Here is a 26,968-nt window from a genome sequence, read left to right as displayed (position 1 = left end):
CCCGCCCCTTCCCCCGCCCGGGTGGCCATGGCCATTCCCAGCATCCCCTATGAGCGACGGCTTCTCATCATGGCGGACCCTAGAGATAAGGCGCTTCAGGATTACCGCAAGAAGCTGCTGGAGCACAAGGAGATCGATGGCCGTCTTAAGGAGTGTGAGTGCGCCTTTCCCCACGGTTTCGTGCCTGGACTCTCTTCCGCCTCGGACAGAGCGGAGGCCTTCTGTCGAACCCGGCGACCGAGCGCCTGGCTTGGGAAGGCCTGGGTCCAGGGACAAGGCGCTTTGTCATCCCGCCCAGCACTGGGGGTGCAGCACCGCCTTGGCGCTGGAAATGGCCCAGTCCCAGTCCGGGTGACAGGTCCTGAAGTGGAAGCGAGAAAGGACTAGAGGAGGAGTAGGGAAGAAGTGGCCTAGGGACGTTTCCCAGATTGGAGTGCTAAGGTGGGAAGGCAGGCACTTTGGAGTCGTGGGACCCGGGGAGGGGAAGACACTTGGGTCACAGAAGCGCAGACAAGAGATGGGACTCCCGGAGGCGGTTACTTGGAGCGGAAAGCTGAACGAGCAGCTTGAAGACAAGGGGTCCAATAGCATGATAACCTTTTTAGACTTTCCTCATGTTTCAGACTACACTGAATACCAAGTTTTCCTAACATTCCGATGAGCATTTACATTTTTTTCCTAGTGCACCTTCTTTGAAAAAAAGCCTGTGTGGTGTAACTAAATAAGAGGACTGGAGACTTCTGGTTTTGTAGAGATTTGAATTGGTTGACTTTATTTAGTGTACACAGCCAGAGTGTTTTGGTGAAGCAACTGGGAAGGCTCTAACTCACCAATTATCTTTTAGATTTGTAGTAGCAAATCTGAAGGTGTCAAGATGTCACTATCTGTTAAGAATGTAACCTCATATGTACCTGAACAAATGTTACCATTGAGGAAAATAGATATATATTTTCTGTTACATTTCTTTTAAAAACATGTCCCCTACCCATTACAGATGGCAAAATATATTTTTTTGTGGTTTGATACAGTGGATATAAAACCTACATAAAATGAAATAGACTTAAGTAAACTTAAAGTGAGACTAATTTTAACACACTAAGATTATTGTTTAATTTAAAATGTTAAAATGTTATTATTTCAGTAAGGGAACAATTAAAAGAACTTACCAAGCAGTATGAAAAGTCTGAAAATGATCTGAAGGCACTACAAAGTGTTGGGCAGGTAGGTGATGGAGTTTGGGGTGATGATAATTTGCTTAGGTTTGTAATTTTAGCAAAAGGTAATGCTCTTTTCTTTTCTAGATTGTGGGTGAAGTGCTTAAACAGCTAACTGAAGAAAAATGTAAGTGGATAAACTTATCAATTAGTGAAAAAAACCTCAAAAACCCAACTCCTCCCCAACTTTTTTTACATGTATGAGTGTACTCCCTGCATGTATGTAAGTGCACCTCTGTCCTGCAATGCCCTTGGAAGTCAGAAGACTGTTGGATTCCTAGAACTGGAGTTAAGGTCGGTTGTTGGCCGCCATGTGGGTGCTGGGAACCGAACCCAGGTCCTCTGCAAAAGCAGTCAGTGCTCTTAACCTCTGAGCCATCTCACTAGCCCTGTCCAATTTTGAAATGCCTATTATTTAAGTTTTTTACTTATTTCTTTGTATGGGGGGTACACACATGTCATATCGCACTTCTGGAGGTCGAAGGACAACTTGTTTCTCTTTTTCTACCATGTGGGAAACAGGAATTGAATTCATGACAGCGGGCTTGGCTGCAAATACATTTACCTGCTAACCCATCTCTCTCTGGCCCTGAATTGACTATTATTCTAGTGAGGCAGTACAAGGAGATGATATTTACATGAACTAGGTTTTGTAGTAACTGTTCTTGGAGATCAGAAATAAAACTATACCCTCTATTGATGTAGTTTCTAACTTTATATTTTTCAATTTGTTCTTTTTTCTTCTAGTCATTGTTAAAGCAACAAATGGACCAAGATATGTTGTAGGTTGTCGTCGACAGGTAATAGTTTACATTTGTAACCGATAAAAGTGCTTTCCTGTAAAGAGTTGAGGCATTGTGCCCATAGCTCCCAAGAGTGGTTTGTTTAGACGTAGCAAATTAATAGTAAAGCTAGGATTCAAATCATGGCTTTGACTCCTGGAATTCCCCACTCCCCACTGTTTTACATTGTACACAGTCAAATCTGTGTACTTAGAAATCAAATTATTTTGGAACTAGAAAATATATGGTTTTTTGGTTTTTGGTTTTGTGTTTTTGAGACATGATCTCCTGTAGCCCTAGCTGATCTAGAACTCACTGTGTAGACCAGGCTGGCCTTGAATTCACAGAGATCTGCCTGCCTCTGCCTCCTGAGTGCTGGGATTAAAGGCATGCGCCACCACACATAGCTTTAATATCTTTCTTGAAGAAGGCTAAAAAGTATTAGACACTATCAGTTTCTTTTCTTTACATTTAAACATCTAAAGATGTTACTTACAGACTCTAGCTAGTGTAGTTAGTTTTGTAGGAAGTTATCTAGATCAGAATAGGCTAGGCTGGCCGGCCAGTGAGCTCTCGGGATCTGGCTGCTTCCACCCCAATTGCTGGGGTTACAGGCACCGAGTAGTCATGCCTGGCATTTTTACAGAGATGCTGGAGATTTGAGCTTAGGTTCTCATTCTTACAGAACAAATGCTCTTACCTACTGAACCATCTCTTCACCGTATTTTAACTAACATAAAGTCTTAAATTTGTGGTGCGTTATAAAGTCCTATAAAAAGCAGTTATTAATTTATTATTCTCCAAATATATTGGTAAATAATTTTTGAAATTTGGAAGTAACTTATTTCTGACAAGTTACATCTTGAGTATAATGTATTTATTGAATAGAATATCCAGTTCTAGTCAAGTAAATTACCATGCTTAGATGTGCTAATAAATTGTTCAACCTAGTATACGTACTTTAAGGTTTGTATAATAGCAGAAGTATAGTGATTAGAATTTGGGGTGGTTTTTTTTTTGCATTTTTTAGTATGTTAGTTAAAATCTCTAAAATAGTCATTTTTTTTTTTTTTTTGGTCTTTTTGAAGCAGGGTCTCCCCGTAGCCCCAGCTATCCTGGAACACACTATGTAGACCAGGCTGGCCTTGAACTCACAGAGACCCGCCTGCCTCTGCCTCCCAAGTGCTGGGACTACAGGCATGCGCCACCACCACGCCTGGCTGTTTCCTTCTTTTATGATTGTATCACACACATTCCTGTTTCCAAAAGGTATACTTTTCTAAGTAAATTTAATGGATTCACTTAGAAAATATCTCCCTTTTCCCCAAAAAATGTTACCTAAGGGATCTTTCTATAAATATTTTGATACTAATTCCCAAATCAACTTTATTACAGAGTCTGAATCAAAATAATGAACAAAATTAGATTAAGTAGTGAGCCTGCGAGAGTAGAATACCAAAGTCCATTCCTTCAAAAGCAAGGTCAGTTCAGTGGTTGCCAGTCTGACCTCCTGAATTCAAACCTGGAATCCATGTAAAGGTGGAAGAGAACCAACTCCTGAAAGTTGTCCTCCGGCCTTTATATGCACTCTGTGGTACACACATGCTCCCTTGCCCCCACAAAATAAATAAATACATGTAGAAAAAGTTAAACAAAATAAGGCCATTGCTTCTTTAAGCTTTGTGTATCAGTGATTCTGAATTTCACATTGCAATTGCACAAAGAGCATCCTTTTAAGGGTTACATAGAAATAACTGTAAGTGACTACTTTATTCCCTTCTATTGGCATGTGATATCTGTGTCCTTTATAATGGATAAAAATGATTCTATGACTCAGTATTAAGCTCTTGTTAGAGTAGTAATGCTTATGTAATACCTTTTGTTTTATGAAACTAGCTTGACAAAAGTAAACTGAAGCCAGGAACAAGAGTTGCTTTGGATATGACTACACTAACGATCATGAGGTGGGTTTCTTATTCTGTTTGGTATACATTTTGTTTTCCTAGAGTGGAAATTTTATTCAAAATACATGCTTTATGAAATCACCAAAGATTTTTCCACTTACCATTTACTTATTTCTTATTAATTTAAATGTCTTTAGAAGGTCACATATAGGGTGCTTGTATAAGTAAATCATTTATACTTTATCCACAAGGTGACAGAAAATAAATCTCTTGAAAGAAAAATACATTTTCATTCTAGATATTTACCAAGAGAGGTGGACCCATTGGTTTATAACATGTCACATGAGGATCCGGGAAATGTTTCTTATTCTGAGATCGGAGGGCTGTCAGAACAGATTCGGGAATTAAGAGAGGTGGGTATTAATATGCTTTGATCTCAGACTTTCCAATACATAGTACTGCTTTTAGGATGTCTGAAGGAAGAAACAGGATGAACAGTTACTTTCTTTGTCCAAATAGTTTTTGAGTATTATGCACTTGATACTGTTGCTGAGGGAAAAATAGCATTGGATTTCTAGGTATAAGATTACTGGAGATACTTTTTTGTGGTCAAAAAAAAAAGTAGGGAAAGCTAAGAAAAAGCCAAGAATAATTGACATAATCTCATGCCATTGCTGTTTATGGTTTCAGTTGTCATTAGTGTGCCTTTTAAATGAGTAATCAATTTAGGATTGCCTTGTTTTATGGCACATTATAAAGTAAGTTACATGGTTACTGATTTTGTCTTAATTCGGGTCTAAATATTTAGGAATGAAGGAGAATGATTGCAAATGAGTAATTCTCAGATCTCAACTCATTAAAGTTTCTGAAAGTTGTTAAAAACATAGGCTCAGGCTAGAGAGATGGCTCAGCGGTTAAGAGCACTGACTGCTCTTGCAGAGAACCTGGGTTCAATTCCCAGCACCCACGGCAGCTATGAACCGCCCTTAACTCCAGTTCCAGGGGAATCCGAAGCCTTCTTCTGACCTCTGTGGCATTGCACGACATGGGTGCAGTCACATACGTGGAGGCAATACACTCATACACATAAAATAAAAATTTTTTAAAACCCAAAAAACCAAAAACATAGGCTCTTAGAGTCTATAGGCCTTATTATGTATAATGGAGTACATTAAATTAGACAGCGGGGTACAACAGGAGGTGCAGATAGGGGAGGGATCTAAATACTATTATTATATTGTGTGAAAATCACAAAAATTCAGTTAAAAAATGTAAAAAAAAAAATAGGCTCCTCAGACTGCTAAGATGGCTCAGCTGTAAAGGTACTTGCCATAACCTATGATCCCAGAATGCATGAAAAGGTGAAGGAAAGATCTGATTTTGTAAAGTTGTCCCGACCTCCAACATGAGTCCCTTGGCACTCTCCCAAACATCATCATCATCATCCTAATTATCATCATAAATTAAGAAAAAAGCTTTTTAGATATAAGCTCTTTGAGTGATTTTGATGAAGTAGATTGAGGGTAGGGCCCAGGATTAGCATTTAAACACGCATTCCAGGTGATTGTGAAACCAGTTTTCTTATGACAGTACATAAGGAAGTGTGAAATAAAAGCCTTTACTTGTCTTCCTCCTTAATGAAAGGGCAACGAAAGGAAGACCGAATGTCTCATGGAAGCAGGAATCTTGCCTCCTGAAGTGCTCTGCTGCATCGCTTCTGCAGAGTAGAAAGACACACACATACTTTTCACCCACAGATATTATAAAATGTTGAATTTTTTCCCCCACATGTTGGCTTGTTTTTATCATGCTTTATGGGCATAGCTATCCCGTAGAAATCACCTCATGTAGTTAGTACTATAAATAATTTAAATTGCATAGTCAGATCTTTTTTTTTTTCTTCATTTTTTCTTTTCCATTTTTGTCTCATGGGCTCATAGGTCCCAAGCCGGCCTTGGCCTTGAACTCACTATGTAACCAAAGATGACTTTGAACTTCTGATCCTCCTGCTTCCACCTCCTGAGTGCTGGGGTTACAGGAATGTACCACCGCAGTATATCTGGTGCTGGAGCTAGAACCCAGGGCCTATGCATGATAGACACATATTCTTACCAACTAAGCTATGTCTCTAGCACCTCCACTTTTCTTCCTGTGAATTAATCACAATAGGAAATCAAGAGCAGAACATACTGTTCTTTTAAGGTGATGACACAAGGCCCAGAGTTGAAAATTTTATAGACCTTCCTTTTCTCTTAGTGGCAGTTATGACATCAAAGCCATTCCTTGTTTTGTGATTATTTTGTATTCTGCAAATTATTATTGATCTTTTTTTCCTTCATTGCTTAAAAGTACGTATTTTTTGAGGCAGCTGGAGTTACAGGCAGTTGTGAGCTGCCAGACCTGAGTGCTGGGCACTGAACAGGGGTCCTCTGCAAGAGCAGAAAGTGTTCTTAACCACTAAGCCATCTCTCCAGCTTCCTCCCCCCATATTTTTTTTTTTAATGTTTGCAATATGGTCCCAATAAATTACCCCAGACTGTCTGTTAACTTGTACTCTTCCTACTTCACCTTCCTGGGTAGTTGGGATTGCAGAAGTGTGCCACCAGGTCCAACTTTATGGATTTCTTTATAGTATAGTTTATAGTGAAGTACATTTTACATCTGATAAGTGTACAGATTTTAAGTTACACATGTCAAATGTGGTTTTACAAATTATATAGCCAAATATAACTGCATATGTGGGTTGCTAAAAAAAAAAAAAAAGTCATTTTTTATTGTTTAGATTTAAGGAATTTATATCTACCTGAAGAAAAACCAGTAACATAAATTGCTTTGCATATCATGCAAGTCTGTCTCTCTTACATATTTTAATACTTATATCTATGTTGATATTGGACTTTAAATATTATTGAATGTGTTAAGCCTTTTACTGTTTAAGGACTGTGTAACTTCTTTTCTAGGTAATAGAATTACCTCTTACAAACCCAGAATTATTTCAGCGTGTAGGAATAATACCTCCAAAAGGCTGTTTGCTGTATGGACCACCAGGTTGGTGTCAAATTATCTCTACTCCATCAATAAATGAGTAAATGAAGGACTGAAAAGTAATAATATGGGAATTGGATGTGCTCAGTTCCGGTCTCTGTGGAAGTGAGATAGAGATGTGCATCTGCAGTTCCCTGAGGCATACTTGGTCCACATGTGCCTCATTACAGACTGTGATTCTCAGGCCATATTCCTCAATATGTGGTTCATAGGTTTAGGTGTTGCTGAGATGCTTTCATGGAATCTTCAAGGTTGAAATTACTGTCATGAAACTAAGTTGTTATCTGGCTCTTTGCTATTGCTGGCATCTGTACTGATGGTAGAGGCAGTGAGGGTAAAATTGCTTAAACCATGGCAGGAGTCAGTTGTCAGTGACACACGGCAGTGCTAGTAGTCACTGTGTTCTCAACTGGAATGTATGTGCAGCATGAGAGAGAATGCTAGTTCAGAGTATTGGTGCTAAGCAGCAGAACTTACTGATTTCATTAAATCTTCATCCTTGAGTAATGTTTTCTGTGGTTTAGGGGGAAAAATAAAGTCCTTCAGTATTCTTGCATGTTGAAAAATGAGGTTGTGTATAGGAAAAACGTTCATTTCGTTATTTGAGTTGCCACCTAAATGAGATACTTTCTGTGGAATGCAGTTTTTACTTCAAAGGATAATTTACAGTCTGTGGTGATTCAGAGTGCTTTTGCTTACTGGTGATTAGTTATTGGTTGGTTATTCAGACTGACTGTTAGCCCACATTTTTTATTTTTTCTAGAATGAGTAAAATAAGCCTGTGTTGTTAAGTAACTGATACTATTTTTAGTGATAAAATTTGAGAGTTCACATGAAAATCCGAATTTTTGAAAATGTTCCTCTGGCACAGTGAACATGACAGCTTTCTAATATATTAATTCTTAAAGACTTTCCTATGAGGTGTGTAGTGATACTGTAGTGAGGTGTGTTTCTGAATATTATGTAATGAAAAATGTCAACATTTGAGAAGTTTGTATGTCACTGAACCAGTAGTTTCCAAATAACCAATGATTGATGTTAAAAAATATTGTGCACAGAGCTGGGTATGGTGGCACCCACCTTTAATCTCAGTATTCTGTGAGTTTGAAGCCAACCTGGTCTGTACATTCTGAGTTCCAGCCAGCCAGTCAGGGCTACGTACTAAGACCCTGACTCAAAAAAAAAAGAAAAAAAAAAAGCTGGGCGAGTTTAATCCCAGCACTCAGGAAGCAGAAGCAGGCAGATCTCTGAAATTGAGGCCATCCTGATCTGCATAGTGAATTCCAGGTCAGCTGGGGCTGCAGAGACACCTGTCTCAAAATCTATTCAGTACTGAAAAATAAACCAATGTATTTTAATGTAATGAGTTTCTATCATAGCCCAGATTATAAGCAAGGTTTGCTGAATTTCTGAATCTGTATTTACTGTGACTACAATTATAAGAAATAGTATCTCACACCTCTTATGACTCATAACAAAATAGAAATGAATGAATGAATGAAATGAATAACAGGTATTGGCAAGGATATAGAGAAAGGGGAAACTATATTGCTGATAGGAATGTAAATTGATAGAACATTTTAGAAAATAGGATGGGGTCCTTTAGAAAATTCAGAATTGAAGTATCATGATCCAGAAGTCTTGCTTCTGGGTGTATAAGCAAGGGAACTGAAAGCAGTATGTTGTAAAAACATTTGCACCTGCGTTCATTGCAACCCTATTCACAGTGTTCAAGATATGAAAACCTAAATATCTGTCAGTTTATGAAAGAGCAAAGAAAATGTGGTATATACACAATGGAATGTGATTTAATCTTCAAAAAGAAGAAAGTTCTATCATTAACAACATGGATCAATCTAATAATGATACTAACTGAAGTAAACCAAGCACAGAAGACAGATACCCACATGATGTCACTTGTGTGTGGAATTTTAAAAAGTTGAACTCATAGAAGTAGAAAATAGGGTGGTTAACAGAGACTGGGGAAAAGGGAAGGATCAAGTTGACAGAAGGGCATGGAAATTATTAGCATTAGTACATTAGGTACTTCAAAATTGAGAAAAGAATAGGTTTTAAATGTTCTCTCCACAAAGTGATGCATGATAGATATGTTAATTAGCTTAACCAATCATTATACAGTGCATACATGTATCAATGTCACATTTCAATGTATACAATTCTTTACCAATTAAAATCACAAGGAATGTTTCAAGTTAAATTTAACATTTTAATATTGAGAGTAAAACTGCTTCAGAAATTTAAATGGGATTTCTATTTAGCATTTAGCTTCAATTTTAGAGAATTCACTCGTAAAAGGATTATATTGTTATATTGAAAATTGATCTTACATTTTAATATTGAGAGTAAAACTGCTTCAGAATTTTAAATGGGATTTCTATTTAGCTTCAATTTTAGAGAATTCACTCGTAAAAGGATTATATTGTTATATTGAAAATTGATCTTCTTTAAACCTAATTACAACTTTTGTTATTTGTAGGTACTGGAAAAACACTCTTGGCACGAGCTGTTGCCAGTCAGCTGGACTGCAACTTCCTAAAGGTAAAAGGAAATTCTTTTATAGTTACTGAGATGAAATACTATTTGAATTGTCTCATTTACCTTACTGTTTTTCCTTTAATCAGGTTGTATCTAGTTCTATTGTAGACAAGTACATTGGTGAAAGTGCTCGTTTGATTAGAGAAATGTTTAATTATGCCAGGGACCATCAGCCATGCATCATTTTTATGGATGAAATAGATGCTATTGGTAAGAAAATCACCTTTTAAATCTTAAATCTTTTTTGAAACGATTCAAGGAACTTTAAAAAAAATTGACCTATAATTATAGCTTATATGAAGTAGATAGCATAATGAATTGGACATTACCAGAGTACCACCTGCCTGGGTATTATTTTTAAAAGATTAGAAAGCTTAATCAGTTTTAATAACATAGCCTTTGACATTAACCATTTAATTTTCATCTTGGTATTTTTTAACCTCAGCTACTATTGTATTTGGTTTTGTTTGATGAGCATGCAAAAAAGAGAAATGAACAAACATTTCCAAATCTATTACTTTAGGTGGCCGTCGGTTTTCTGAGGGTACATCAGCTGACAGAGAGATTCAGAGAACTTTAATGGAGGTAATATTTGGTAAAGGTTTATAAATGATTTATTAATTGAAAACTGGCTATTGCATGCATATTTGAAGGTCAAAGTATATACAACAGTTTAGACAAAGAATTAAGCACAAAATTTGAAAATATTGTCAGGAATAAATACATTTCTGTATTATAATTTCTAACAAGAAAAATGACTGTGTGCAGCTAGGAGAGATGGCTCAGTAGATAAGAATACTTGCTGTGCAAGCTCAATGATCTGAGCGCCAATCCCTAGCACCCTTGTAAAAAGCCAAAAATGACTGTGTACCTGTGACCCCAGTGTAATGAGGAGTGGAGACAGCATTGCTAAGGCTTATTTATTTACTGCTAACCTAGCTCCAGGTTCAGTTTAGGTCCAGTGAGAGACTCTCTTTCAAGGAACCAAGGCAGAGAGTGATAAAGCAGTATACCTGAGTTCCTTTGTTGGCCTCTGAGTGGGGATATGCACAGGTACACATACATACACCACATATCACACATAAAAGAAGCAAATGACTATTTCTAAAGAACAAATAAAAGGGAAAAGATTGATTGGTGAGTACTAAGTTACAGTTAGACAGGAATAAAAAGTTTTGTTGTGCTTTGGCATATTGGCTATCTAGATTAACAGTCATGTTTTGTGTATTTCAAAAAGTATTAATATTCTGAATATTTTCATAATAAATAAATGATAGATACATTTAACCTGATTTAAGCATTATACATATGTACATCTAAAAAGCATCATATACCCTATAAATTTGCAGTTTTAATGTTTTTATATAAAGAAGGAAAGAGAAGAGAAGAGATATTTGGTATAAATCTGCGCTTTTCTGTAGTGTTTTTCTTTTTTTGGTCTTTTTGAGACAGATCTCCCTGTAGCCCCACCTGGCCTGGAACTCACTTTGTAGACCAGGGTGGCCTCGAACTCAGAGAGATCTGCATGCCTCTGCCTCCTGAGTGCTGGGATTATAGGTGTGCACCACCAAGCCTGTCTCATTTTTCTGTAGTTTTAAGATCAGTTATTTAGATGTAAAATCTGTATATCAAGATTCTTACGAATGTGACCTTTTTGTGTTAGGGTTTTTTGTTTTTTTTTTGTTTTTTTTTTTCGTCTTTTTGAAATAGGGTCTTTCTGTAGCCCCAGCTGTCCTGGAACGCACTATATAGACCAGGCTAGCCTTGAACTCACAGAGATCCGCCTGCCTCTGCCTCCCAAGTGCTGGGACTACAGTCGTGCCACCATACCCAGCTAGTTTTAATTTTTTTATTAGAAAATTTTTTGATTTATTTTTAATGGTTTTTGCCTGCATGTTTGTAAATGCACCTGTGTTGTATAGTGCCTGTAGAGGTCAAAAGAGGTCATCAGATCCCTTAGAACTGGAGTTACAGATGTCTACCATGTGAGTGCTGAGAACCAAATTTGGGTCCTCTACAAGAGTAGCTATTACTCTTAATTGCTGAGCCATCTCTTCAACCCCACCTTATGCTAGTTTTGTTAAGAAATTTTATTATTTTTGTTTTGTTTGGGTCTCTATATAGCCCTGGTTGGCCTGGAACTCCATATGTAGACCAGGCTGACCTCAAACTCACAGAGATCTACCTGCCTCTGCCTCCTGAGTGCTGGGATTAAAGGTGTACACCACCATGCCCTACTTTGTTCAGACACTTTATGAGTAACTAACATTAAGATTGTCAGCAATAAATTATATTTATCTCTGCTCTAATGGTCACTGTTAGTTTTTGCTTTATTACTATGTCCTAGGCAATTAATACAGTTTAAAAAATATTTTACTTCTTTTTTGGCAATTTAATACATATATACAGTTATCTTGATCATATTCATCCCAACTCCTTCTTCTTGCTCCTCCTTCCCAGACCACCCCCACAGCTTGTCTCTCCTTCCTTCGTGTCCATTTCTTAAAAAAAAAAAAGCCACTGAATCTAATTAGTGCTTCTTTTTTTAAAAAAAAATTATATGTAATGAATGTATTGCCAGTATGTATGTAAGTGTACCCGTATCATGCAGTGCCTGCAGAGATCAGAAGAGGGTGTTGAAACCCCTGGAATAGGAGTTATCAATGATAGTTGCCATGTAGGTGCTGGGAACCAAACCTAGGTCCTCTGCAAGAGAAGCTAGTGTTATTAACTGTTAAACCATCTCTCTAGCCCCTAACTAGTGCTTGTATGAGCTCAGGCAACTTCTAGGGAGCCATACCCATGAAGAAAAATAACTTCCTCTACTAGCTCTTCTTCTAGGGGTGGAGCTTTATGAACCCTGCCAATTCATGTTAGAGTTACTGATCTTAGCTGGGCTTGGTGGTACACACTTTTCATCCCAGCACTTGGGAGGCAAAGGCAGGTGGATCTCTGTGAGTTCAAGGCCAGCCTGATTTACATATCGAGTTCCAGCTGGGGCTACAGGGAGACCCTGTCTAAGAAAGATCAAAGAAGAAAGAATTACTGATCTTGCGTAGGCAATCAGAACTGCTTTGTGTTTGTGGGTACAGTTACCTTATGGCCAGAGGATAGCATTTCACTGCACTCCTCCCCATTCTCCAGCTCTTCTTTCTGCCCCATCTTCCTTGATGTTGCCTAAATTATGTGGTATAAAATAATTTTGGTAATTGAAGAAGATAAGTAATGGAAAGGGAAAGAGGGTACATAGAGCCTTTGCCCATTCAAAATTCTCTGAAGGTGATGATGAGCTCCCATCTGCTACAAATTGAAACTAGGTGGTGTAGGCATGCAATTTTAAATCACTTTTCACTTTTTTTGTTGTTGTTGTTGCTTTTGGACAGGCTCTTTCTGTATAGCCCTCACTAACCTGATCCCTTATGTAGACCATAGTTTTAAAATCTATTTATGGGGCTGGAGAGATGGCTCAGCAGTTAAGAACACTGGTTGTTCTTGTAGAAGACCTGGATTCGAATCCCAGCACCCACATGGCAGCTAACAACTGTCTGTAACTCCAGTCCCAGGGGATCCGACAGCCTCTTCTGACCTCTGCGGGCATTGCATGACACGGGTGCACTTACCTACATGTAGGCAATACACACATACACATAAAAAAATAAAATTTAAAAAATTATTTATTATTTTTATTTTATGTGTATGACTATTACCTGCATGTATGTTAAGTGCACCAGTGTCATGCAATAGCCGTGGAGGTCAGAAGAGGGCATTGGATCCCCTGGAACTGGAGTTATAGACAGTTGTTAGCCACCCTGTGGGTGTTGGGAACCTAACCCAGGTCCTCTGCAAGAGTAGCTGGTGCTAACCGCTGAGCCATGTTTCCAGCCTCCCATACATTTTTTTAAAATTAAATTGCAATGTTGTTTTGAAACCTTAAACTGGGGGACTAGGAATGTAGCTCATTTGATAGAATTCTTGGCTAGCAAGCCTGAAGCACTGGATTTAATCCCTAGTATCAAATAAACCAGATGCAGGTGCTCATGGCTGTAATCCTAGCTCTCAGGTGGTGAAGGTAAGATCAGAAACTCAAGGTCATCCCTAGCTATATAATGAGTTTGAGGCCAGCCTGGACTGCAGTAAACCCTGTCTCAAATCAAGAACAAAAGCAATAAAACCTTAAGAGGAATTTTAGAAAAACACAAATGTTAGTTTTGTTCATATAACTTGATAATGTTATCACTAACAGGCAAATAATCTGTCATCTGGCTATTTATTTTTTAATCTTTTAAAATTTTTTTAAATTTATTCATTTTTTTAGGTGTATGCGTGTTTTGTCTGCATGTATGTCAGTGCATACAATGTCCATAGAGGCAGAAGAGGGCATCAGATCCCCTGGAACTGGAGTTAACAGATGGTTGTTAGCCTTATGTGGGTACTGGGAACCAAACTTCTAGAAGAACAGCCAGTGCCCTTAACTTCTGAGCCATCTCTCCAGGCCATATATTTTTAAATTATTAATTTTTTTTTTTTTGTATAAGCACATTGGTTTTTATAAAATCTGTCTCTAATTTTTTAATTTAGTTACTAAATCAAATGGATGGATTTGATACTCTGCATAGAGTTAAAATGATCATGGCTACAAACAGACCAGATACACTGGATCCTGCTTTGCTACGTCCAGGAAGATTAGATAGAAAAATTCGTGAGTTACAGTGCTTTACTGCTGTTTTCCTTTTTGTTCATTTTCTTCCTTAGACCTGCCTTCAGTCCTGCTTTATTAAAACAATAACTGTACTGCAAAATAATTTCTTGTTTTTTCAGATATTGATTTGCCAAATGAACAAGCAAGATTAGATATATTGAAAATCCATGCAGGTCCTATTACAAAGCATGGTGAAATAGGTAAGAAAGCTACCTGTTTTATATGTATATCTATTTGGTAAATAAAGCAAAATAGTATGGAATATTACTATTGGTCTGCTGAATCTGGTTTTAAGTTTAGCAAGCATGGTAGTTTTAAATTCAATGAATGTTTACTGAGCATATTTAGTACCTGTGGGGAATTATGTGTAGTTTATGCTAGGAATGATGTAGCAAGGAACAAAACAAATTCTGGCCCTTAGAGAACTTCCATTCTTATCAGGAAAAACAGACTAAGCAAAATATATTGTATATTAGATGGTGATAAATGATATGGAGAGGAATAAAGCAAGAAAAGGGGGATAAAGAATGCCGGAAACAAACATGATCATATAGATTTTGAAATGGGAGCAGGGTCAGCGCACAGTCTTACCAAGAAGGTCATTTTTAAACATTGGCTGGAAAAGCTGAAGGAATCAGACATGGATATAAAGGGTAGGTCATGTTATATAAGCAGCAGCAGCAGCAGCAAGTCAGAAGGTCCCTAAGCAGATGATGTCAGGTACATTCAGGGTCTCTGTGACAGTGTAAACAGAACAGTGGTTACTAGCAGGTGAAGTCCTAGAAGTAATGGTGATCAGACTCTGTAACACCTTACAGAATTCCTTATGTAGGAACTTTGACTTGGATTTTTTTCAATACTTTGATACTTTGAGATACGATAATCTCAATGTTTCATGCATTGATAATGATGCATTGGAAGATTATGAGCAGAAGGATGATATAATTTCACTTTTTGTTACTTTTAACTTTTTATTATGGAATGTTAGAAATATAGGCCGGGTATGGTTGCATACTCCTTTAATCCCAGCACTCAAGAGGCAGATGTGGGCTGATCTCTTAAGACAACCTGGTCTACATAAGGAGTTTCAGACCAGTTTGAGCTACAGGGAGACCCTGTCTCGTAAAAAATCAAACCAAAACATAACAAAAAGAGAAATATATATAATATAAAATAAAATTAGAAACATAGCCAGGAGTAGTGTATCATATAGGTGTGTTTCAAGTACTTGGAAGTGTTTGGCAGGAAGATGAGAGTTAAAAGCCAGCCTAGGTTATGTAGCAACTCTGTATGAAGAAACCAAAAAGTGTTAGTTACTATGTAGGTATAGGGAATTGAACCTGGGTCCTCTGCAAGAGCAGCCAGTGCTCTTAAATGTTGAGCCATCTCTCTAGTCCAAGAACTATTTAAATGACTCAGCAAGTTTTTTTCTGTGTAGTTACCAATAAAGTGCATGTTTATGTTAACTTGAAGGTTGGATTTTTCTACCTTATAATTTATATTTTTTGATATGTATGTATAGGAATAAGACATCAAGTTTATGAAAGAATATTTAGGTCATTTTTACTAATGATCCACTTCATTTTCAGTAATTTTTTTTTTTTTTTTTTTTTGGTTTTTTTGAAACAGGGTATCCCTGTAGCCCCAGCTGGCCTGGAACTTGCTATGTAGACCAGGCTAGCCTCTAACTCACAGAGATCCACATGCCTCTGCTTCCAGAGTGCTGGGACTAAAGGTGTGCACCAACATGCCTGACTCAGTAATTATTCTTGGCTAGTCTGGTTTCTTCTATAACCTCTACCATCTGTTGCTTGCCCTTTGCAGGGTCTCAATGGACCCCGCTGGTCTGGAACTCCTTATGTAGACCAGGCTGCCTCGGTCTTACAGAGATCAGCCCTGCCTCTGCTTCCTGAGCGCTGGGATTAAAGGTGTGTGCCACCAGGACTAGTGCCTTGGCATTTTAAAAAAGAAAAACCTAGGCCTATCATTTCATCTGTGAGTATTTCAGAACTCACAAGATTGTTTTGACAGAATGCTGTGGATAAACTTTAGAGGTATAAGGACAGAAACAAGTTTGATTAGGAGGTTTTCAGTAACCCAGATAAAAGATGATGGTGGCTCGGTCAGAGGTCTTCCTCCCAGATTTTTTGAACTATAATTAAAATCCTTTAAAATACTGAGACTCTGAATCTAAGTATGATGGTATATGCCTGTAGTGCCCATATGTGGGAGGTGGAGGCAGGAGGATTAGAAGTTCAAGATCATCCTCATCTACATAGTTTGATGCCAGCTATGGCTATAGGAGAGCTTGAATCAATCAGTCAAATGATGAGACTGGATTTATTTTGAAGGTAGGGTGTCAGGGCTTCCTAATGAATGGATGTGTGATATAGACTAATGAGAAGAAACAAACTTAGATCTGGGGGGCTGGTGAGATGGTTCATCAGGTAAAGATGCTTGTCCCCAAGCCTAACAAACCTGAGTTTCACTCCCAGCACCCACATGGTGGAATCAAAGTACAGACTCTTGCAAGTTGTCTTCTGACCTCCACATGTGTACCATGTATGCATGCCTATACTTAAAGACACACACACACACAATAAATTAATTAATAAAAAAAAAATACTAGGAAAAAAACAAGAGCTGATGTGTCCTGGACAATAAGGGAAGAAAATTTTTTAAGCTATTTCCAAGCCGGGTGTGGTGGCGCACGCCTGTAGTCCCAGCACTTGGGAGGCAGAGGCAGGTGAATCTCTGTGAGTTCGAGGCCAGCCTGGTCTACATAATGAGTTCCAGGACAGCTGGGGCTGTCTCAAAAATCCCCCCCTCAAAAAAACCAGAAAGCTAAATTCTATCTGGTGCTGACAATAGATGAGTGTGCAGGCTGCTGTTGGTTATCCTGGTAAGAGCAATTTCTGTGGAGTGGTGGAAGTGAAAGCTGCTTCCACCATGTTTCTTTGTGGGGGTGAGGAGAGGTATTGGGTTTAGAGATTTTTTTTAAAATTATTTATTTAATAACCACATACTTAGAAGCTGCATTTCATTACAACAGCATTGACATATTCAATAACAATTTCCAGAGCATATATATATATAATGTATTTTGATTAAATTCACTCCCCATTCCCTCTCCTCCAATACCTCCTCTTCCTCTCAGTGCCTGACGTGGTGGCACACGCCTTTAATCCCAGCACTCCAGAGGCAGAGGCAGGTGGATCTCTGTGGTATGAAGGCCAGGCTGGTCTACCTAGCGAGTTCCAGGTCAGCTGGGGCTACAGAGAGACCCTGTCTCAAAAAAGACAAAAAAAATTTTTTTAATTAAAAAAAATTGTGTGTGCTGCTGCACGGTGTGGTGGCGCACGCCTTTAATCCCAGCACTCGGGAGGCAGAGGCAGGCTGGTCTCTGTGAGTTCAAGGCCATCCTGGTCTACACAGTAAATTTCTGGACAGCTGGGGCTACAGGGAGACCCTCAAAAAAGACAAAAAAAAAATGTGTGTGTGTGTCTGTGTGTGTGTGTGTTTGCATGAGTTTTATGTGCACCGCATGTGTAGCAATACCCAAGGAGGTCAGAAGAGGGAATCTGATCCTCTAGAATTGGAGTTATAGGTAGTTGAGTGAGTTCTGAGAACCTGCACCCATGTCTTCTGCAAGAGCAGCAAGTTCTCTTAACTGCTAAGCCATCCCTCCAGCCCAAGATTACTTTTAAGGAGTTCTTCAAAGGGGACAGAGAAGAAATAAGGCTATGATTAGACAGGAATTAGAGACAAGTATTGGCAGAGCTTTCTATTTTATCCTCTCTCCCTTCTCCCTCCTTCCTTTGTTTCTTTTTATTATTTCCTAAGACAGAGTTTTATATAACCCAGGCTGGTACTATGTGGTTGAGGATGACCTTGAACTTCTGATCCTCTTGCCTTCACCTCCCAACGCTGAGTCACTACACCTGCTCTATGTGATGCTAAGGATCAAACTCAGGGCTTTGCATACTAGGCAAGAACTCCGCTAAATATTCTATATCCCCAACCCGAGTTATCTTTAAGATTAAAAAATTTATCACACTTAAAATGCTGCTGGGACTGATCTACAAAATAAACAAAGAGATAGTGCATTTTGCTTGAAAGAGTTGTCCTGTGTATGAGCATACTTTCCATTTATGAGAAGAAAGGCAGATTCTATAGATGCTGCTGTTGCTAAGTTCTCAGATAAGCTAACACGTTATGGGATTTTCCTTTTGAATGCTTCTATTTTCTCAGAGACATAGAATGAACTCAAGAGTGAAGATGAGGCAGTATTGTTAGAAATTCCAGGGCGGAGGAAAAAGTCTAAAATAGTTACCTATGTTATTGAATGGCTAGACTGTGGTAGATGTAGCAAACCATGGCTTATGAGTCAAATTCTGCTTGCCCTCTGTTTTGGTAAATATAGTTAGTTGTGTTATAGTACAACCATATCATTCTTTTGTGTAATGTTTATGGTGGCTTTCCTACTATACCAGTACAGTTGAATAATTTTAATGGGTCAAATAGCCTAAAAAGCAAAAATACTTACTGATTGTCTTTTTACATGAAATGTTTGCTGATTTCTAAACTAAGGGAACATAGTATAATTGGCAGATGTTTAATTAGAGGGCCTAGAGAGATGGCTCAGCAGTTAAGAGCAATGGCTGTTCTTGCAGAGGACCTGCGTTCCAGTCCCAGCATCCACATGGTGACTGAAACAACCATCTGTAACTCCATTTCCAGGGGAAACCAACCCCCCCCCACACCACACATACACACACACACACACACACACACACACACACACACACACAGTTTAAAAACCCTTTAGAATGGGCTGAGAAGTGGTACAGTGACGTGGTCATCTAGCATGCTTGAGGCCCTGGGTTCAATCCCCAGCACCACAAAAATACAAAAGCAAAACAAAGCAAAAGGATTTATTAGATCCAGGCATGGTGGTACATGCTTTTAATCCCAGCATTTAGGAGGCAGAGGCAGGTGGGTCTCTGTGAGTTTAAGGCCAGCCCTGTCAACATATGGGTTCCAGGCTAGCCAGAGCTGTCCAGGCTAGACAGGAGACCCTGTCTCCAAACAACAACAGAATAAACCTTTAGACTTTAATGATCCAAAATAACTACAAATAGTTGATTGTTGCCTCTTATCTCATTGTTCCTCTCAGAGTGTTAAGCTAGGAAGACTGATCTGAACAAAAGATGCCAACTTATCAGTTTCTTCCACAAATACTGAGCTAGATGCCAGATACTGTGATACCCTTGGGAGTCCCTGCAGTCAGGAGGTTTACAGTGACTTGAACATGATTAAATGCTAATTAACAAATCCCTGGGTGATTTCAAATACAGATTGACCTACCCTATATTGCCTGACAAAGTACCTAATTGTTTATTCCTACAAGAGTACCCCCGCTGTGACCTTTCACTTAGTGTTCTGTGTCAGATTCATAATTCTGCCCCAAATCTACAGTTCTTCAATTTATATTTTGTGAGGAGGTCGAATTCACTTAACTATTACTATTATACCTAATCTGATATAAGTTGAAGTTTGTATAGAAAACTACAAAAGCTAGTAAATGCCCATTTTAGCATTTAGAAGTTTCATTTGATAAAATTATGTGTGCCTTTGACATATTTCACATTTGAGTTCCATGACTAAAGTAAGTTCTATTATACTTGTTTTTTTCTAATTTTATTTTTTTTTATTTTATGTGTATGCATGTATTGCCTGCATGTAAGTGCACCCATGTTGTGCAATGCCCGCGGAGGTCAGAAGAGGTTGTTGGATCCCCTGGGACTGGAGTTACGGACAGTTGTTAGCTGCCATGTGGGTGCTGGGATTCAAACCCAGGTCTTCTGCAAGAACAACCAGTGTTCCTAACCGCCGAGCCATCTCTCCAGTCCTATAATTGTTTTGTTTTTGTGTGTTTGATTTTGTTTTGTTTTGTGGTGCAGGGATTGAGCCCACAGCTTCAGGAATGCTAGGCATGCATGTACTCTACCACTGAGCCATACATCTAGTACTTGTAATTTTTATTAGGGCATATTAATTATGTATATCATAATCAGTGTCATGACATGTTTATACATGTATAATGTATTTTGCTCATATTCAGCCCCATTACCTCCATTACCTTTTATCCCTTTCTTTTTTTTTTTTTTTTTGAGACAGGTTCTCACTATGTAGCTCTTGGCCTGGAGCTCACTATGTACATCAGGCCTCAAACTCAAATCCACCTGCCTCTGCCTCCCAAGTGCTAGGATTAAAAGTATGCATCACCGTGCCCAACTCATTACCCTCTCTTATTTCCCTCCTATTCCAACTTATCCTATTTCTCTTCCCAATGAGTTTCCCCTTCTACTCTCATGTCTGTGTGTTCATGTGTGTGACACCCATTGAGTTTAATTAGGGTTGCTTACAGAGGAGTGTGGGCTCCTTACCAGTGGCTACAAGCCCTGAAAATGCCTCCCTTCCCTCAGTAACTATTAATAGCCTACAGATGGATGGGACCTTGTGAGTGCCTCCCCTAGCAAAGTTGTAAGTCCTCAGGGTGTGTGTGTGTGTGTGTGTGTGTGTGTGTGTGTGTGTGTGTGTTTTGTTTTGAGTCCAAGTCCAACTATGATGCCCAGATGGCTGGAACTTGTCCTCCTACCATTCCTCCTGAGCCTTGGGATTACAGGTGTGTACTACCACACCCTGCTCCAGTAACTGGTTTTGGGTGTGATAGATTTAATGTCACAGGTACTCTGGGCATGGTGGCGCACGCCCTTATTCCCAGCACTGGTAGGCAGAGGCAGGAGGATATCTGAGTTCAAGACCAGCCTGATCTACATAGCAAGTTCCAGGCCAGATGGAGCTGCAGGGAGACCCTGTCTCAACCCCCCCCCCAAAAAATTCCAAGGTTGTCTCCTTGATTCTGGCTTAACTCACAGTATATTGTTAATGTTGTAAAATAGTATCAAATATCGTGCTAATCAAAATAAACTCTTCCATTTATGTATTCTCTGAGCAAAAATCAAGAATAGGTCTTTTTAATTTTTCTATTACTTTTCTAATTTCTAGTATTTTTCTGAACAGATTATGAAGCGATTGTTAAGCTTTCAGATGGCTTTAATGGAGCAGACCTGAGAAATGTCTGTACTGAAGCAGGTAAGAGCATATGGCATGTTTTTACTCCTGATAACTTTTAAGTTTATCTGAAAACAGAGCCTACCTCTTGCAAGGGTTTCAGTGTTTCGTTCTGTTTTTGTTGATTCCAGGAAGCAAAAAGAAACAGAACAAGTGAGAAGTACCACTGTAGTATGGGCAAGGGATTTGAGTTCTGAGGAGGCCTCAGGGACATATACAGAATGCCTTTGAGGATTATGTAGCTGAAAGATAGGAGACTTGGACATTTACTTAGCAACACTCCTTCCCCATTGGATGAAGCTTGCTTACAGACATAATGTGGAAAGACAGTTTTGTGCCCCTCCTGACAAAAGTGTGAGGCTTCACAGGACTATTTGTCACGCTTGTGGCTGGAATTGGAATGGGCTAGTTTCACTAGTTTCTGCTACAAAATGGATAGCATCTATTTTCTGATACTAGGCTATGAACAATAAATCTTGAATGATTTACTTTAAAATTCTGTTGTTTTGCAATGTGTATAAAATGGAAGTTTTATAATTCTGAATTTTTTTTTGAGACAGGGTCTCATTATGTAGTCCTGACTGGCTTAGAACTCTGTGTAGACTAGACTGGTCTCAAATCACAGAGATCCCCCTGCCTCTGCCCCCTAAGTGTACCACCACATCCTTAGTTCTGAATTTTTTAAATATTTTATTTTTGGTACCAAGTGGCATTGAAATCCTACCTAGAGTCATTTGATTTTCATCTTCTATTCAGAATATTAAAACCCAAGATGTTTCCATAATAGCTTTTATAGTTACTAACTTTAGTGTTCAGAAGTAAGCTACATGTGACTTGAACTACTTAATTTATGATAGTGTCTTTCCAAAATTTGTACCGGACATTATCAAGGATTGCTTTGATGAAATTAGACTCAAAAGCAGTACTGTCATCTTAAAGGCTGATGCTATCAAATTTTAATAGGTCTCTTTTTCTTTCACATTAAAAAACTTTTTTTGACTGATATAAATTGTGCATATTAATAGGAAACATGATATTTTCATGAAGGCATCTGTTGTAATGTTTAGTTCAGATTAAACTTACCTGTCTCCTCAAACACTTATATCACTTCTTTGTGGTGAAAACACAGAGAACACAGAATCATTTCTTCTAGCTTTTTGAAATGCACAGTATATAATGGTTATCTACAGTCACCCTACTGTAAAGTAGGGCCATGTCTTAGTTATCTTCCTTATTGCTGAGACAAAGTACCTGACAACAGCACCTTAAGGAAGTATTATTTTAGCTCACAGTTCAAGGATACATACAGTCCATCATGGCAGGGAAGTAAGTCCTAGGGGATGGAACTTGAGGAGCTGGACCATATAACAATTTAAAGAAAAAAAATTTGAGGAGGCTTCATACAGTTTTTATAATGGCTATACTAATTTATATTCTTTCTTTTTTTTGGTCTTCTTGAGACAGGGTCTCCCTCTAGCCCCAGCTGTCCTGGACCAGGCTGGCCTTGAACTCACAGAGGTCCACCTGCCTCTGCCTCCCGAGTGTTGGGATTAAAGGCGTGCACTACCACGCCTGGCTTGGAAATTAGCTAATTTATGTTCATTTAAAAATATTTTTTAATTTTATGCGTATGAGTATATCACCTTCATGTGTGTAAGTGCACCTGTGTCATGCAACGCCTGAGTAGATCAGTAGAAGGCATCTGGATCCTCTGGAACTGGAGTTACGGATCGTTGTTTGCCACCATGTGGTGCTGGGAATTGAACCTTCTGCAAGAGCAATCAGTCCTCTTAACCACTGAGTCATCTCTCCAGCCCTTAATTTTTATTCCTATTAATACTTGTACAGTGGTTCTCTCTTAATGTCTTCCTCAGCACTTTCCAACATTATTTTTTTGTTTTGTTTAATAATAGCCATTCGTTTAGGGATGAGGTGATATTTCATGGTGATTTTGAGTTGCATATCTAAAAAAAAAAGTATCTTGCTGGTGTGGTGCTACATGCCATTAATCCCAGCAGTTGGGAGGCAGAGGCAGGCAGATCTCTGTGAATTTGAGGCCAGCCAGGTCAGCTGAGGCTACTTTTTTTTTTTTAAAAAAAAAAAAAAAAAAAAAAAAAAAAAAAATTATTTTCTTTTCAGTAAAGAGCTACAACTTTTGTAGATCAGAGTTTTAGCATCTTAAATGGTTGGGACACTCAATCTGGAGTTACAGGGAAATTTTTACTGAGTTGTGTTTTTGTCAGATGTTAAACTTTTCTTTTTTTTTTTTGGCCTTTTCGAAGCAGGGTCTCTCTGTAGCCCCAGCTGTCCTGGAACTATGTAGACCAGGCTGGCCTTGAATTCACAGAGATCTGCCTGCCTCTGCCTCCCTCCCGAGTGCTGGGATTAGAGGCGTGTGCCACCATGCCCACCTCAGAACTTAAACTTTTTAAATTCATTTTTTCTAAAGTAAAATATATATGATTCAATTATAGTTGCATTCCCCATTCAGGTCTGACATTTTCATCCTTTTGGATTAAAATACATCTGTTTTGTAGAGTTATTCACTAAACAGTCATGTGCATAGAGTTTATGAAAATAATGTTCTTGTATTAGTTATAGCCTTGAAACTTCACTATTAAAACGATCAATTGTGCTAGGTGTAGTAGCAGAGGCAGGTGGATGGATTGCTGTGAGTTTGAGGCTACCCTGGTCTACGTAGCAAGTTTCAGGCCAGCCAGGGCTATATAGACCTTGTCTCATTCATTCATAGATAGATTGATAGATTGATAGGTGGGTCAATAGATTGAGACACGGGGGGAGGGGGGAGGAAGGGAGAGCGAGAGAGAGAAAAACAAAAACCTGGGAGCCTAGGAGTGGCCATTTTAAAAAGAATCAGTTTTGTCTATTCATATGATTTCTAGGACAATATAGGATGCCTGTTTTCATACTCGATATAAGAACTGTAAAAGGGAAAGTTAGCAATTAACTCTTGAAACTTATATTCCAAGACCTTCATTTTATGTAACTAAAAATTCAATACAGCAGAGTCAAAAGCAGAATCATGAGTTACAAGCTGACCTTGGCCTCATAGCAAGACTCAGCCTCAAAAATAAAAAATAAGTTAAAGATTCTCATTGGAAATATTATTAGTGGAATTGACTTAGTTATCAGATACTGATACCTTACCAGCTTTAGTTTATTCATGAAAGTTAGATTGTCTCACAGTCAGGGACCCACATTCATAATAATATTAAAAATGAGACAAAAAGCTTTTACTCCTTTGTTGAGTAGTATTTGGCAAGTAATTTTTGACAGTTTAGAAGAGGGTTGGTTGGGGTTATATTCAGTACTTTTCTTGTTATTGTGACCAAATACTTGACAGAAGCAGCTCTAGAGAAGGATTTGTTTTGACTCACTGTGTGAGGATATAGTCTTTGAGGGTGGGGACCCCTCACATCAGGGCAGACCAGGAAGCAGGCAGCAGGGATCACTGGTCCTCCCTCATCTTGCTTTTCTTATTTCCTTTAAAAAAATTTTTTTTTCTTGATGTGTATGAGTGTTTTGCCAGCATGTAAGTGCTCTAATGTGTGCAATACCTGCAGAGGCCAGAAGAGGGTGTAGGATCCATTGGAACTGCAGTAATGGATAGCTGTGAACTACCATGTGGGTGCTGAGAACCAAACCCAAGTACTCTGTAAGAGCAGCCAGTGCTGTTAGCCACGTGGCATCTCTCCAGCCTTCCCCTCCACCCCTGTTTTCCTTTATTATTCAGCCTGAAACCCCAGCCCATAGGAGTTTATTCAGAATAGGTTTCCCTCCTCACTTAAATGACACTGGGAAACACCTTCACAGATGCACCCAGAGGTGAGTTTCCTGGGTGATTCTAAATCCAATCAAGTTGGCAAGGAAGATTATCTCAGGGTAGTTCAGTGGTAGTGCTTGTTTAGCAGGTGCAAGGCCCTGTGTTTGGGCCTCATCACTGGGGGAAGTGAGGTGGGGGTGGGGGGCAAATGGAGGGGAGGAGGAGAGAAAAATTGAGTTGTGATACTTAGATATTTGATTTGATACTTTTAGTCATATAAAAGTCACCAGATTACACAGGTAATTGTAATAAATAAATAAATGCTTTGAATTTTTGTTGTTAAATCCTACCATTGATGCTTTCTATAATTTGGTAGTCTCTAAACCTTGGGGTTGTTTCTTGAGACAGAGTCTCAGAGCTGTTCTGGAATTCACTGCTAGACAACACAATGACCTTGAATTCCTGATTCCCCTTTTTTTACTTCCCAAGTGATGGAATTATAAACTAGGTTATTATGCCTAATTTGTAAAGTAGTAACGAGTGAACCCAGTCTTGTACATGCTAGGCAAGTATTCTACCAAAAGCTATTATCTCCAATCATAAGCCTTGGTTATTAATAGATAATTGTTATCAAAATTCCTGGAGGCTGTTTTTTTGTTTGGTTTTACAGTGCTTGGAGTTCAAACCCAAGGCCTTACATATGTTAAGCAAATATTCCACCTGTGAACCACATTGCTGGCCCAGGTGTTTTTGGTCCTTTCTTCGGGAGAATCATTTCCAGCACTCAGGATACAGAGGCAGGGAGATCTTTCTTTGAGTTTGAGGCCAGCCTGGTCTACAAACATATTCAAATTCTGGGCTAACCAGAGCATGTAGTGAGACCATGTCAAAAAACAAAACAAAAGAAAACAAAAAAAAAGGCGGGGTAGGGGGGGGAGAAGGAGAAAGAAAGAAGCCAGCTTAGAATGTATATGTGTTGATAGTTTTGGGTGTTTTTATTTTACTAACTACCATTAGACATAGAGACCATACAATGCAGATTTAAATATTCAGACAATTGTCTTATCTGCTTCTTTTTAGAAAATAATGCTCACTTTAGCTATGGAAATTAATTGAATAAAGATAGTTTTAACAAATATGAACTACTAGCTTAGAAGTAGTAAATCTAGATTTCTTCACTTCCTAGAGTTATTTAGTTTCCTTCTTTTCTTTCGCACTAGGGTCTGGCCTCAGATTTGCAGCTTTCCTGCTTCAGTCGCCCAATTACTAAGATTATAGGCATTCTCTACTATTCCTAGCTTGGTTTTCTTACAATGAACTTATAATTCATATATGATAAATAGCAATCTTGGTGTGTTTTCTGCAGGTATGTTTGCAATTCGTGCTGATCATGATTTTGTAGTTCAGGAAGACTTCATGAAAGCAGTCAGAAAAGTTGCTGATTCTAAGAAGCTAGAGTCTAAATTGGACTACAAACCTGTGTAATTTACTATCAAGTTTTGATGACTGCATGACAGACTGGTTTAATGTAAAAATAAAGGAAAATAAAGTATGTATTGGCAATGATCTCATTAAAGTGAATAAACATGAGTAGCATAATAATATGTAATTTAGTAATTCAACCTTTATAATTGGTACAGAAGAAATTTGTGTTTGATGTTGCATTTACTGCAGCAGAATTTACAAAAGGCATGTTGAAGCTTTTCATATTTGCTTTGTGAGCATTTTGTAAAACTTTTAAAATGGTTTGAGATAGTAGTCCAGGAGAGCATTTCTTATGACTTATTTTATATCATTTTTTTTTCCTCATCCTAAAACATGAAATAAACTCTGTTTTAGTTGTCTTA

The 26,968-nt window shown here is 38.5% G+C and overlaps 1 protein-coding gene across 1 annotated transcript; it reads left to right on the top strand.

The window, feature by feature from the left end:
* Window positions 1-26,968, top strand: Psmc6 (proteasome 26S subunit, ATPase 6). The gene is made up of 14 exons (XM_008839571.3): window positions 1-154; window positions 1,142-1,221; window positions 1,302-1,341; window positions 1,962-2,014; window positions 3,893-3,960; window positions 4,199-4,313; window positions 6,861-6,948; window positions 9,443-9,504; window positions 9,588-9,711; window positions 10,025-10,086; window positions 14,080-14,200; window positions 14,320-14,400; window positions 21,287-21,358; window positions 26,488-26,968. Exons 1-14 carry the CDS (start codon window positions 28-30, stop codon window positions 26,604-26,606), a joined length of 1,212 nt encoding a protein of 403 aa, XP_008837793.1. The 5' UTR covers window positions 1-27; the 3' UTR covers window positions 26,607-26,968.

The sequence above is a fragment of the Nannospalax galili genome, unplaced genomic scaffold (assembly GCF_000622305.1).
Source record: "Nannospalax galili isolate Female #2095 unplaced genomic scaffold, S.galili_v1.0 scaffold336, whole genome shotgun sequence".
Lineage (NCBI taxonomy): Eukaryota > Metazoa > Chordata > Mammalia > Rodentia > Spalacidae > Nannospalax > Nannospalax galili.
This window is presented reverse-complemented; position numbering and strand designations above follow the sequence as displayed.

Coding starts and splice junctions, on each gene's coding strand:
- Psmc6 (XM_008839571.3), top strand. CDS start 28: ATGGCCATTCCCAGCATCCCCTATGAGCGACGGCTTCTCATCATGGCG. Junction 155..1,141: donor CGATGGCCGTCTTAAGGAGT/GTGAGTGCGCCT, acceptor TTATTATTTCAG/TAAGGGAACAATTAAAAGAA. Junction 21,359..26,487: donor AAATGTCTGTACTGAAGCAG/GTAAGAGCATAT, acceptor TGTTTTCTGCAG/GTATGTTTGCAATTCGTGCT.